The sequence below is a fragment of the Eimeria acervulina genome, genomic scaffold (genome assembly GCF_000499425.1).
Source record: "Eimeria acervulina Houghton genomic scaffold, Eah_scaff4, whole genome shotgun sequence".
NCBI classification, from domain to species: Eukaryota; Apicomplexa; class Conoidasida; order Eucoccidiorida; family Eimeriidae; genus Eimeria; species Eimeria acervulina.
Genome location: NW_013549835.1, coordinates 158,493 through 173,492, shown reverse-complemented (window position 1 = coordinate 173,492; position 15,000 = coordinate 158,493). Strand labels below are relative to the sequence as shown.

General features: G+C 42.1%; 1 protein-coding gene across 1 annotated transcript; it reads left to right on the top strand.

The window, feature by feature from the left end:
* Positions 1–7,525: 7,525 nt before the first annotated feature.
* On the top strand, positions 7,526–11,749 carry EAH_00001370 (hypothetical protein, conserved; the record flags this gene model as incomplete). The annotated part of the gene is made up of 1 exon (XM_013395632.1): positions 7,526–11,749. The coding sequence occupies one exon, from the start codon at positions 7,526–7,528 to the stop codon at positions 11,747–11,749; it is 4,224 nt and encodes a 1,407-aa protein (XP_013251086.1).
* Positions 11,750–15,000: the final 3,251 nt, after the last annotated feature.

The window sequence follows — 15,000 nt, the reverse complement described above, 5'->3', positions numbered from 1 at the left end:
AACTTATCTACCCTACAAACTGTAACCACTCTACCCACAGCAGCATTTAGGCCTGAGTATATATAGGAATGATATATATAGGGGTGGAGGCAGCCACTGAGGACAGTTGCAGCACTTCTTGCTGCAGCTCCTGCCTGCTGCAGGGCGGCTTCGCATGAAGGCATCTGCAAGCCCCATTCTGATGGATGCATGCGTTTACTCTGAAAGGGCCTGTTAAATACTTTCTTCGCTCTCACTAGCCAGCCTGTAAGCAAAGATAAACAAACATATACCAACTTCAGAGAGCATATCCACTCTGCTGCCTCTGCTCGCTTCACAAACAACACTCGCCTTCTTGTGCTGGCCTCCAAGCAATGTATGCATCTGAATTGCGAACAGCATCAGCAGCCGTTTTATTTCTTGTTGCTGATGCTGCTGCAGAGCCTGATGCCTCTGCAGCATTCTCACGTAGTGGTGTGACCAGTGGTCCACACAGAGCCTCTCTAAGGTTCTCTGCATCTTGTACTCTAATGTTGGGAGCTGCCTTTAATTACGGAGTTTCACTTCAACATTATATGGAGGTGAAGTACAGACAGTATAAACCATCAGTGAATGGTGGAGATAGGGGGGCAGCCACCCTCACAGTAGAGAGAATATGAATGAAGTTGCAGACAGCAACAAAATCGAAGAAGCCATCGGGAAGAGGAAGAGAGGAGATCAGTGCGAGAAAATAGTTAGGTGAACAAAGCAAGTAAATAAACAGCTCTACTCCCCTCTATACACGTAAAATAGCAGAGCATCTGCGTACAGACAGCTGCTGCTGCTCTGTTACGTGTTGTTGTTGCTGCTGATCTTGTAGGTGGGCTAAATTTAATAATTTAATATGCGGTGTACATATCCACGCTATCAATCTTAAGAAGTGAAGGAGGTGCATAGAAATGCTCCTAATTTCTTCGGGTAAGCGATCCTCAGAAACCCACAAAGTAGGTCGGCTGTCTGTTGATTTAACTAATATTATCTTTTTCTATGGAATAGGCTTCTCTATAAAGATGCTTGAAAGATAAATCAGTATCCTTCAGTTGCTCCTTCAGCAATGTTGCTGCTGCTGCTCTTTTTGTGGGGAGACTTCGAGGCAGCATTTGCGATTCCCTGAACTGTTTAAGAAATATAATATTTGTATAAGGCTTCATCAGCACTTTTGGTGTACACCGAAAGAGTGTTGGCCAAAGCCCCAAACAGAGAACAAACAACAAATCCCCCTCCTTAACGCATGCAGCCATTTTAATTGCATACCCTCTTCAGCACTTCTTACAGCTCGCGAATAGATTTAATAAAATGAAGTTTAATGCGATCGCTGTCCCTTGCCTACCACTTCAGCTCTTACTTTACTGCTCACGGGCGCATGCAGTCAATACGGTTGCATGCGTTAAGTAGGGCCCTTTGCTGTTTGTTCACTGTTTAAGGCATTGGCCTACACTCTTTGGGTGTACACCCAACTTCTCGATGAGGCTTTACGTATACTCGGGTACTTTCTTTATTGTGTACAGAACAACAAATATCGTTTGTCTTTGTTCCTTGATCGCTACTCCGGTGCTTTCTTCATACATTTCCAACTTTCTGCAGCAAATGAAATGGTAAGGGAATCGCAGCATACAGATAAGCTTGCCTTTGGGTGCGAGCATATATATGTATATATATATATATATATAGGTGTATATATTATATGTGTATTGAAGTGTTCATGTCTGCTTTATAAGTACACTTCAATATATATATAATATATATACCTATATATTTATATATTATATATATATATATATATTGAAGTGTCCATGTCTGCATTATAAGTATATTCCGCACAGAGAAGGGAATAAAGCCACTTTAATGAATTTTCTCAGTATACAGTGTGAAAAATATTGCACAACAACGCACTGCCTGCTTTAAATTTTGAATATTATGGATGGTGGATGCTGGGGCTGATATATATGATATATATATATATATATGTACTATATATATGATATATATATATATGAAAGTGTTAATGCTTTTTTATATTGTTGTTTTTTATATCTTATGCTAAAGAAGTGTTTTGGGTCGAGATTGTTGGCGTAGGCTGCGTGCAGTTGAGCCCTTTTATGGGTACTTATGACTTAGTAAACGACAAAATAGAATTAATTGAAGCATATAAGAATCAAACAAACCTTCACTTATTTGTTTATTTATCTACTTTTGTTTCGCACAGAGGAGCGAGCACGCCTACTGGCTTCTTATGAAGTGCGGAGGTTGTAAGGGTATATAAAGCAAAGAAAGCAGAAATATATTATTATTATATATCAATTAAACCCTATGAGATAGAAAATAATGCAATTAATTCACAAGTGCTCAGTAGGTACATAGGGCCTACATAAGTAAGGCTGTGTGTGGAAGAAATCAGAAAGGGGTTTATTGTTATTATTGCACTTTCTTTAAAAGTATTAGATCGAGAGAAGAATAAAAGAATATTCCTTGAGGTTTTATTGTTATTTTAAGGGGTATATGTTGAAGGTGCTGCGTATATATTGAGGGCATATCTATATACACATTTCTTTGTTATTGGGTTATCTTTAGATTATTTTCTTGTTAATTTCATTTGTATATTCATAATAATTACCTCTACTTATAACAATATATATACATATATATATATATATATATATACATATATATATAGTTGGGTGCTTCAGTATAACATTGTAGGGCTGCTTACTAGGGGCAGTAGCAGCCAAGCAAATGCATACACGGATGCATACAATACATAGTAATTATCTTTATTTTATTTATTTTATTCGCATAATTTATTTGATTAAAATTATATTATTTATATTGTATATATATAATATATTTAATATTATTTATATTTATATAATATAGCAACCTCAGTTGTTTGTTCAACTGTTTTACCCCACACACAGTATGATATTGCATTGATGAGAGATGAAACATATTATTTTAAATTAAACAATAAATAAAATACATAAATATAAATAAATATATATTATTAAATATACAATGCTGCGGCTCAAAGGACTGCACACCCAACACAAATAGGTGCGACACGAGATTTCTTCTATGCTGCAGTGCTTAACCTGTATCTGTTTTCAGAGTATAGCAACAGCAGCAGCAGCAGCTCGAGTATATAAAGAAGAAGATAAAGGTCTATTAGAAAGGAAAGGGGAGTCATGGCAGTGAAGCAAAGCTGCAGAAAGGAGTAAACAACATCAACATTTAAAGAGTTAGCAGAGTGCGTAAGAGCTTCTGTTTAGGTTAGCTGCACTGTTGGTACAGTTGAATATTTATGACCGTTCTTTCTTTCTTTTCTTTTAAACTGTGCATTAGATGCGTTAGGGAAAGGTAAACCATTTGAGCAGCGAAGTAAATGCCCCCTTAGGAGTCTGTAGATACACTTAAAAACTACTAATTGGCTTACCGTTGCACTTCAGCAGATGCAACTATCAGGTGTATCCTGAAGAACAAACACTTTAAGTTTGCAAATGCGGGGATGGAATGCAGTCTTTTGTCTCTGGACAAAATGAACGTAAAGAAATGCTTCAGAGACGTCTACTGATATGCAAGCTGCTGAACACTGCAAGCAGTATTTTGTTGAAGGGCTTGAAGCATACTCTTGTGCTTCATCTCCCCCTTCTTTACTTTACCAGCATTAGATGGCTACATACGCCCTAGTTGGGGGTAAAGCTTTGCCTTAGCGTAGCAGTTCTTCAGCTTGTCTTTCTATTTCTTCTAAAAGATGCTGCGGTTGTCTGTACCTCTACTAATGGTTGAAGCACCCAGCAGGAGTGCAGCCCGCTGATATTCTGATGTATATATCTGAGGATAATTTCTTCTGTTTCTTCAGCTGCTCTCGCTATTGCTGTTCTTCAGGTGTTAACATATACCTAATAAACAGGTCTCTGGTGTATACTCATCGTTTCTTTGTCGTTTGCTGCAGTGTCTCTGCACTGCTTCGAGCCTTTGATTTTATTCCTATCACCGTAGAAGGTATAAATGATATTGTATGCATTGTAAGGTGTACATCTGATTATTTGCTTCCCTGCATATAGGCGTTTATTCTCTTGTTTACACTTAGCAGGGACTGATTTACGTACGGTATGTAAGGATTATCTCGAGGTGTATCCCTTCAATATAACATTCTTTTATCAAGGGTATAGATATAGGTCTTGCTTCTGAATTATGCATGCATATATTAACTTCATCTCTTCGTTAGTTCAGGTGTCTCGTCTACCATCGGCAAAGCATTCTCGCAGAGACCTAGACAATGGCAGCCAAGCTCAGCCTTCACGCCTTTCACTTCTCTTACTATTTTAAGTAGCACTAGCAACTCCTCCGTAATATATTATCAGTATAGCGCCCTACCAAGAGACTTCTCTAACGATTGTATACTCAAGAGGCTGTCTCAAGAGACTGTCTGATAGAGAGGCTTTCTCCTTAAGAGATAGGTTCCTTTAGAGACTCTCTCCTTATGAGGCTACTTGAGACACTGTCCACTTAAGAGAGCAGCTTCTTACGCTCATTGAGAGACTGTCTCCTTAAGAGGCTGTCTCGTTAAGAGGCTGTCTCCTTAAGAGGCTGTCTCCTTGAGAGACTGGAGACGGTCTCCTTAAGAGACTGTCTCCTTAAGAGGCTGTTTCCTTAAGAGGCTGTCTGCTTAAGAGACTGTCTAATAGAGCGGCTATCTCCTTAGTAAACAGTCTCCTTAAAAGACTGTCTACCTAGAAGACTCTCTAATGGAGAACTGTCTCCTTAAGAGACTGTCTAATAGAGAGACATTATTCTTAAGAGATTGTCTCCTTAAGAGACAGGCTCTTTAAGAGGCAATCTTCTTGAGAGATTGCCTCCCTAAGAGACTGTCTCCTTAAGGCTGTCTAATAGAGAGAGAGTCTCCTTAAGAGACAGTCTCCTTAAATGAATGTCTAATGAAGAGACAGTCTTCAGCTGTATCCTCACCTACTCATTCGTGAAACTGGGGGTAAACGTACACCGCAGCGCATCTCAGAAGACCTTCATACACCAGGTATAATTCGTAGAAGTGATGCCCTCTATATTTGTGGCTGCCATTGTTGTGCATCTTCTTGTAATAACAAATAAACCAATAGCAGCCTTATCTCTTTAAAATAGAAACAAGCAGCTAAAGAAGAGCAAAGAACTTCATCACTTTCCCCACATTACCTCGTCTATCATCTCTAGATGGCCTATAAAGGCGTAGATATTCTTCATGTAATATTTGCTGCTGTAAGGGTATTTCTTTTTCAATTAAATGCATATAATACTGCCGTCCTTCTAACTTAAAGAAGAGCACAGCACTTCGTTGCTGCTCCCTCGTAGGCATAACCGCGTCAATCTCCACAGTGAAGAAGAAGAAGAAAAAAAAAAGAAAAAGAAAAAGAAAGAGAAGACTGCAGTCCTGGAAAAGATGTCACAGATAAGTGCCTTCAATAGTACTCAGGCTTATATATATAATATATATATATATATATACATGTACATATACATGTACTTATACATATATATATGCATATATATACATATGTATATACAAGTACGCATATATATATATGTATATCGATATGCATCTGCATATATATAGGTGTATATATATATATATATATGTATATATATATATATATATATGCAGGGTTATTCGTAAGGCCTTTAAGGTGTGGGGTTGGTTCCTTTCAGCTGCCCCACAGAGCGATGAAGTGATGGTTTGTTTGGGGAGATTCATCGATCTTAGCTAAGGAGAGTCTCAGGCTAAATAATAAAATAATATAAGATTATATAATATATTTTATTTCTATTAAATAAAATATTTATTGTTTAATATAAATAAATAAATAGATAAATACATGCTAATAATAATGAAGTAATTTATTACTATCATTATGATTAATAAAGTATTTATTTCATATAAGTAATATATATAAGATAATCTTACAGAAATATTGTTATAGTGTTTTAGAGTTAAAAAAGTTAAGTAAGTAGCACTCCTTAAGACATCTGAACTTCTCTTAATTATCTAGAGGCCGTCTATAGAGTCATTTAAAGGGCTGTAGATAATAAGGACATAAGACAGCAGCTTTATTATTATTATGCATAGCAGCTCGTACTGCTGCAGCAGCTGCTGCACTTGAACCCCACAAGGAAGCATAGAGAAGCCCTCTATAATATACGGTGTAAGCGTATAGACAGCTGTTATAGGTCTAGTGAGCTGTTTCTGTCTATCTATATATATATACTTGTATAAGTACAAGCATATAGTATAACATTAATTAATATCGATGAAGATCTAGCTATACTCGCGGTGTATATACACAGCATTTACATAGTAAAGGGCTGTTTAAAAGTAAGAAAATAGCAGGGAGCCGCAGCAACTTTAAAAAATAAAAGATATTGCAAACAAAATATGAGAATTGAGCAGTATTAAACAAACCCTAAACCCCGAACCCTAAACCCTAAACCCGAGAGTGAGGGAGTGTACGTACAGCTGATCTGTTGTTCTATGCGCTTGTTGATTGGGTGTATACATATAGGTAGGAGGAGTTGTATAGATATTGTGAAGAACTGCATAGAAAAACAAAGTTATTAATAAGAATAAGAAGATAAATGTAAAAAATACAATAAAAGAGGTGCTTCTTCTGTCTTAACAGAGACCCCACACATGCAGTGCTGCTGCTGCTGCTGCTGCTGCTGCTGCTGTTCTAGGGAGCGCTCCCCTGTTGGCTGTTGTTGCTGCTGAGGGGTAAGGCGGTTCTGCAGCGGGAGCAGGAGCAGCAGGAGCAGCAAGGCGTAAGGATATTGAGTTAATAAGAGTAGGAAAAGCAGCAAAAATGTTTTATTCTTCTAGGGGTTTCTACCCTACAGTCTTATTAATAATCTCAGGTGTACGTACAGCTCGCAGCTTATGTTAAGCTGCTGCGTCTGCTGCTCGTTGCCCTTCAGGCTGTTTACAGCAAGTTGAGCATAATGAATAATTCATATATATTTTAAAAGGAGTTATATTTGTTAGGGTTAATCTATAAAACCCACATAATAAATAATTTGTATTAAATTAATCCCAGCAGCAGCTGCTGCTGCTTGTGTGTGTTGCTGTAGATATCTTGCTGCAGTCTTTACACTCTTTTGCCGTTGTATTATTTTTCTTTTTTTCTTTTTCTTTTTCTTTTTCTTTCTTTTTTTCTTCTTTTTATCTTTATCTTTCTTTTCATTCTCTCCTCTTTACAGCTATATATATATATTATATATATATATTATCTCTATCACAGAGGAGAGCCGTCCTCATGGGTCCTATAAACACTCTACCTACTTCTTAAGCCGCCGCTTGCGGCAAATTTATTTATTTTGCCGGCCTTAATATTCTGTGCATATTCTCTGTTTGCTCCCCCTCTTCTTTTTTTGAAGTAGAAGGGCTCCTAGAGAGAGCGAGCAGCAGCTGCACGACCGGCAGGGCAGCGCAGCAGCAACAGCAGCAATTATTTCTTCTTACCGCAAAATGAGACAGCGACATACTCCCCCAGACACTCCTATATATTCATCTTCGCAGCCACAGCAGCAATCTCAGCAGCAGCAGCAGCAGCAGCAACTGCAGCAGCAGCAGCAGCAACTGCAGCAGCAGCAGAACTTTCAACTGCTGCAGCAACAACACCGTCAGCTGCCGCAGCAGCAACACCGACATCAGCAGCAGCGGCATAAGCGGCATCATCAGCCGCAACAACAGCAGCTGCGACAGCAGCAGCATCAGCTGCAGCAGCAGCAGCAGCAGCAGCAGCGTCTTCAGCCGCACCACCAGCAGCGGCGGCGGCAGCAGCAGCAAGGCAACAGCGTGCCGCATCAGCACAGGGAGAGTAGCTGCAGCGACTCCCTTGAAGCTTCTTTATCGCCACACTTATCACTATGCGCAGCGGGGCCGTCTCTATTCCAGATCGAAGAAGACACAGCACCGCAGCAGCAGCAGCAGCAGCAGCAGCAGCAGCGATGGCGCCTCAGCAGTCCTGAGAGCAGCGCTTCCTCCTCTCCCGACAGCACATCCTCCCTGACCGAGCTGCATCAGCAGCATCAGCAGCAGCAGCAGCAGCAGCAAGATCAGCAGCAGCAGCAGCAGCAAGTGCAGCAGCAGCAGCAGCAGCAGGAGGATGAGGAAAATGCTGAAGAGGAGAGCAGCTACAACAGCACTTTTGTCGATGTACAAGAAGAAACAACGCCAGTGCTAGTATTTGGTAGATGCCGTTCTAGTGATGAGTGGAGGAACAGCAGCAGCAGCAGCAGCAGCAGCGATGATTCTTGCTTAGGGGGGGCGAGCTGCCCCCCGCCCCACAAGCATTCCTTAGACAACAAAGATGCAGCAGCAGCAGCAGCTGCTGCTGCTGCTGCTGCAGCAGCAGCAACCCACTGCGCATGCCCCTTCTGGAGGCGCAGCAGAGGAGAAGACAAACAAGAAGCTGTTGATGAGGGGCCGTGGATTAGAGAGGCAGTCCGCTACATGGAGCTGGTTGTGGAGAGCAGCAGCAGCAGCAGCAGCAGCAGCAGCAGCAGCAGCAGCAGCAGCAGCAGCAGCAGCAGTTGCTGCTGCAGCGGAGATACCAGCGCAGCGGCAGCGGCAGCAGCAGCAGCAGCAGCTTCTACAACAGCTGCCTGCAGCAGCAGAAATAAACACCGTCTTTCAATGTGCACGCGCAGCTTAGAATTAAATCAGCAGCAGCACTTGCTGCTGGAGGCGCAGCAGGAGGCAGCCTTGAGGAGGCCCCGCTGCAACACAGCAACAGCAGATATGCCGCTAGGGAGGACATCAGAGAGAGCAGAAGCAGCAGGAGCAGCAGCAGAAGATGAAAGCGAAGGGGCTTCGCTGCAGCGTGTTCATCTCCGCGTGCTGCAGCTATACCAGCAGCTGCAGCAAATTGCAACGCAGGTTAGAGCGGAGGAGTGCGACTGCACACATTGCCCTTGCATCCAGCAGCAGCAGCAGCAGCAGCAGCAACAGCAGCAGCAGCAGCAGCAACAGCAGCAGCAGGAGGAAGAAGAGGGAAATACAAAGGCAGCCTGTGTGCGGGGCAGCAAGGATAACTCCCGCACATGCAGCAGCAGCAGCAGTAGCACCAACACTGGCAGCAGCAGCAGCAAAAGCAGCAGCAGCAGCAGCAGCACCAACACTGGCAGCGGCAGCAGCAAAAGCAGCAGCAGCACCACCACCAACACTGGCAGCGGCAGCAAGAGCAGCAGCAGCACCAACACTGGCAGCAGCAGCAGCAAGAGCAGCAGCAACAGCAGCAGCAGCAGCAGCAGCAGCAGCAGTGGCAGGTTATGCGCGTGCTGCGCATTTAGCTCGCCTTTACGGATAGGCGCAGCTCTGTCTCACCTTTACAGTGAAAACCCTGCCCGCTTCTCTTTGCTGCTGCATGATTCAGTGCTGCTAGCGCTGCTGCCGCTGCAGCGGCATGCTGCTGCTGCACTTGCTGATGCTGTGCTGCAGCAACCCTCTCCCCTAGCTAGCCTACTTGGTGATGGGAGTCTCTGCTCGCGCCTACTCGAAGAGACAGCTGAAGCAACAGCAGCAGAAGTGGTGGCTGCGGGGGCGGCCAGCTGCTGCAGCAGCTGCAGCAGCAGTGGCAGCAGTGGCAGCAGCAGCAACCGCAGCAGGTCGCAACAGCAGCAACCGCAGCAGCAGCGTTATGGTGCGTCGGGCGTATTTACGCGTCATGCAGCAGCAGCTGCTGCCCTGAGCCAGAAGCACAACAACAGATGCACCTCTATCACCAGCATTAGCTGCAGCAGCAGCAGCAGCAGCATGCTGGAGTCTCTGAGGAAGATGAAGCGCCGCTCATGGCCAGGGACACAAGCGCAGCCAAGCCTCGCTGTTGCTGCTTCCAGCTACAGCTGCTGCGGAGCACCGCTCTGTAGACACAAGAGAGCAGCAGCAAAGAGGTTTCTAGAGAGGCAGCAGCGGCAGCAAGCAATGCAGACGAAGTCGCAGCACCTGCAGCAGCACCAGCAACAGCAACAGCACCAGCAACAGCAGCAGCACCAGCAACAGCAGCAGCAACAGCACCAGCAACAGCAGCAGCAGCAGCAGCAAGACCAGCAACAGCAGCAGCAAGACCAGCAACAGCAGCAACAGCAAGACCAGCAACAGCAGCAGCAGCAAGACCAGCAACAGCAGCAGCAGCAAGACCAGCAACAGCAGCAGCAGCAAGACCAGCAGCAGCAGGCCTCTGACAAAGACGCAAAGGCCCTATCTAAGACCCTCAAGAGGGTGTCTAGAGAGCAGCAGAGTGCTTCATCATCTGCGGAAGGGGTAGCAGCTGCAAAGCCAGCTGCAGCCGCTTTCGGGGCTGATGCAGCAAATGCTTCTGCTGCTGCAGCAGCTGATATTGCTGCTGCTGTAGCTGATGATGCTGCTGCTGTAGCTGATGATGCTGCTGCTGTAGCTGGTGATGCTGCTGCTGTAGCTGATGATGCCGCTGCTGCTGCAGCAGGTACTGCTGCTGCTGTAGCTGATGATGCTGCTGCTGCGGTAGCCGATGATGCTGCAGCTGCTTCTGCAGCAGATAATGAAACCGCTGCTTCTGCAACAGATAATGGAACTGCTGCAGCAGATGGAGCTGCTGCTTCTGCAGCAGCGGGAGGTGCTGCTGCTGCAGCAGCAGCAGATGAAGCTTCTGGGGGGGAAGGGTTGAGTAGAAGCTGTTCCGCGCGTTCTTCTGGTGATTGTGGTGCTGAGAGCTTCCCGACGGCAGCAGCAGCAGCAGCAGCAGCAGCAACAGCAACAGCAACAGCAGCGGGGAAGTGTGCAGGTTGCGCTCGTATCCAGCAGCAGCTGCGTCTGTTTAACAGCAGCACGGAGCCTCCTTTATCTCTGGGGCAGTATGTGACGCGTTTGCAGCATTTAGCTTCAGCAACAGAGCATGAGATGCTGATGGCATTGCTGCTGCTGACACACCTGCAGCAGCGGCAGCAGCAGCTAGTACTGTCGAAGCGTAATGCACATCGTTTGCTGCTAGCAGCACTTGTTCTTGTCTCAAAGGTTGTAAGAGACACACATACCCCTTTAGCTCTCTGGGCTTTAGTTGGTGGGGTTCCTCCGCGAGAATTAGCTGCATTAGAAGTAGCGTTGTTAGAGTTGGTTGGACATCGTGTATCATTCTCCTTTCCTGAGTTTGCTGCTGCTTATTGCTTAGCAGCAGCTCTTGCATGCTTGAAGCAGCAGCAGAATAAGCACCAACAAAAAATGCAGCAGCAGCAAAACCTGCAGCAGCAGCAGATTCTGCTGCTCAAAGACACCCCATCAAGTAATTCATCTGGGGGCCCCGCAGACGAGGAGGAGGGAGATGAAGCAGCAGCAGCAGCAGCAGCAGCAGCACCAACAGCAGCAGCAGCAGCAGCAGCAGGAGCTGCTGCAGCAGCTGCTGCTCCCGACAAGACAAAGAACATCAACAAGAATATCAACAGCAGCACTAACATCAAGAAAGAGCTGAATGAATGTGAAGGCGCTTCGGCTGAGGCTGAGTGCAGCACAAAGATAAACAGAATGACATCATCAGAAGCAATTCTTAATAATGCTTCTTCTAAAGAAGCATCATTGGCATGCAGCAATTCAGAAGGAAGCCCTATCGTATGCATGCGGTGTACGCACACTGTTGCTGCCTTACCGAGACCCGCTCTCAAGACAAACCCTATTTTAAGACGTCTCGTGGAGATGCAGGGAGAAGCCACTTGGCTCTGATTCATATCATTCGCCCCATGCATTTGCATTTGCATGCATGCATGCATGCATTTGCATGCATTTGCATTTGCATTTGCATGCATGCATTTGCATGCATGCATTTGCATGCATGCATTTGCATGCATTTGCATTTGCATGCATTTGCATGCATGCAGTACGGCGAAGTGGACGCACGCAGCGGTTTGGGGTGGAGATGATAGTCGTGGAGAGGAGGAGAAAGAAAGAAAAAAGAAGAAGGAAGAAGATGTCTCGGCGTTGTCTTTTAAAGACAACAACTTCAATCTCCTCTACTGGCAGCTGCTTACGTCTTTATATATATAAATATAAAATATATATTATATATTTAATATATTATCTATATTATATATATCAATATATAATATATATAATACATATAATATATATAATATATAATATATATAATATATATTATATATTATATATATTATATATTGATTATGTTTATATATATGTTGTTCTGTTAGCAGCAGCTCGCATTGCATTGTTGTTGTTACGGCGCTGAGTTTGAAGTTTTGTTTGTTTTTTCTTCTTCTTTGCGCGGTGCATGCAATTACATTTCTTTTTATATTCTCTACGTCTTTTCTTTTCTTCTTTCTTTTAACCATTTAAGAAGTTGTGCTGTTGTTCTTAGTGAAGCCAAGTGGTTTTGTTTTGTTTGTTTTGTTTGAAGTAATGACGTCGGTGTTTGTTGTTTTTTTTTGATGTTTGTTCGCTGCTGTTTATTTTGTTTGTTTTCCGTGTTTTGTTTGTTGTTATTTATTTGTTTTCGGTGTTTGGTGCTTATTGTCGCAGTTGTTTGTTTTAATTGTTTATTTTTATTTTATAGTTTATTCTTTTTAAAGGGATGCTGTTGTTATTTTGCTGCTTGCTGGTGTTTGTTGTTTATTTGTTCTGCGTCGTTTGTTTTGATTTTGTTTGTTTTTTTTTGTTTTAAAGGTGTTGTTATCAGTTAGTTGTTCTGCGATGTTTGCTTTAAGTTTGTTTATTGTTTTTTTTTGTTTTAAAGGTGTTGTTATTAGTTAGTTGTCTTGAATTGTTTGCTTTTAATTTTGTTTATTTTTTGTTTTAAAGGTGCTGTTATTAGTTAGTTGTCTTGATTTGTTTTTGTTTATTGTTTTTTTTTTGTTTTAAAGGTGTTGTTATTAGTTAGTTGTTTTTGCGTTGTTTGTTTTGATTTTGTTTTTTTTTGTTTTAAAGGTGTTGTTATTAGTTAGTTGTTTTGCTTTCTTTGTTTGCTTTTGTTTATTGTGTTTTTTCTGTTTGAAGAGAGTAGTTATAATGCTGCTTTCTGTCTTAGTTGAATATGTCTATAATAAATAATAAAAGATGCAGCATATGCATGCATCTCCGCCGATACTTGTTTCTTCTTTCTTCTAAAACAACAGATGCTTTATGTTTGTATGATAATGATATTGCTATCATTATACCTGTTATATTGTTTTTGTCTATATTATTATCACTATTATTATTATTATTATGAATATTATATTATATATCTATTATATTATATTATATTATTATTATTAGTATTAGTTGTTTCATATGCCCGCTGCCGCCTGCTATACTCCGGCAGTTGCTGGGTTAAATGCAGCAGTGCAGCATTGAGGGTGATTTTAATAAGAAGATTTTTAGCTTCTTTCACCCTTATAGAAAGCTGCAGCTCCCCATTTGTATTTGTGTATGAATATTAATAATAAAAATAATATTCATTATTATTATTATTATATTCATTATTATTGTTTTTGTTTTGTTTTGTTTCTTAAAGAATGCCTTCACTCTAGGCGTCTCTTCTTATCAACAAATTCTTAAACAATTTCCTCTGCGCACTTCTCCTCTCCTTTTCAACATCAAACCCTTCCGCAGGTTGTCTTTCCTTTCTAAAGCATTTATATAACTTTATAGACTTTAGCATTATTATGCATTTCACTCATTACTAAACAGTTTATTTACTTGCTAGAGAATATATACTCTGCTGTTTATTAAGTAGGTTCATTAATAAACCTTTTAGTTTTTTGTTAGTCAATATATATTTAGTTGTTTATTAAGGAAATTCTTTAGTAAACAGTTTAATTACTTGCTAGAGAATATACATTTAGTTGTTTGTTAGGGAAATGCATGCATATATATGTGAATATGTATGTATAGAGGAGAGGAGCCCTTATGCGTATGCCAGTAGACTGTGAAGATCGCCTGGGTTTCTTTTATTGGCTATAAGGAAAAGAGTGTAAAAAAGAATTTGAATTGAATAAGATCAGCAGGGAAGCATTTGAAGCTGATTGCAGAGCTGAACAACCCAACGGCATTGCTGAATTGTATAATAATTGCATTTTCTGCTGTTTTCTTTGTTGCATTGAATTAATACAAGTGTAATAAACATAAATTGCTATTAATCGCACCACCAAAGGCTCATTTTAATGAAGTATTCAACACACAAGAAGGGTAGAAACCTGAAAAGTTTCGGAGGCTTCTGGGGTGTATGTGCAGATGCCTGAACTGAGTTTCTGAAATAGTTGAATTCAAACTGGAAAGAGGTTTGATCTGTCAATTGCTTGAGGCCATTCGTTTTAAAAAAGCAGCAGCATTTGATAAAAAAGAATGAATTATCTCTCTAATGTTTTGCTTTGTTTTTTCTTCAGTTTTCTTTGTCGCTGTTGTTTCTGTTCTAACGACGACAACAGCGGAATACAAAGAGGGGAGCCCTTTATTCAAGGCACTCTGAAGGTTAACGGCAAGAGCTACCGAGCCATTTGCAACTGCAATCAAGGTAGGGGCCTCAGGCATTCAAAGAACCTGCATATCTCCACCTCTGAAGGGAAGCGATGATGTGCATGCAGGGCTAACAGAGGCGGAGCAGAAACTGGCGGAAGTGGTGCCGATGTGGTAGGCGTCTATTGTGTGTTGTATTTCTCTGTCAAAAGCTGCAATAGAAGCTTTTCTATGAATGAAAACACCTTCAGCAACCCCAGCAAGGTGAAGATACACCAAGACAAATCTGCAGAGGGAGGACTCACTGCTTCAGACGTTCGAGCCATCTGGGGGCAGCCAGCCGATGCAACATTTGCAAATATTTCCGAGTTGCATTTCGCCTGTTTAGACGATCGAATTACGGCTCCTTCCCTATACACCCCAGGTGAACGCCATTAATAGGTTTCTTGCTGCTGCTACTGCTGCTGCTGCATCTCTGCGATATATATATATATATATATATATATATATATATATATATATAT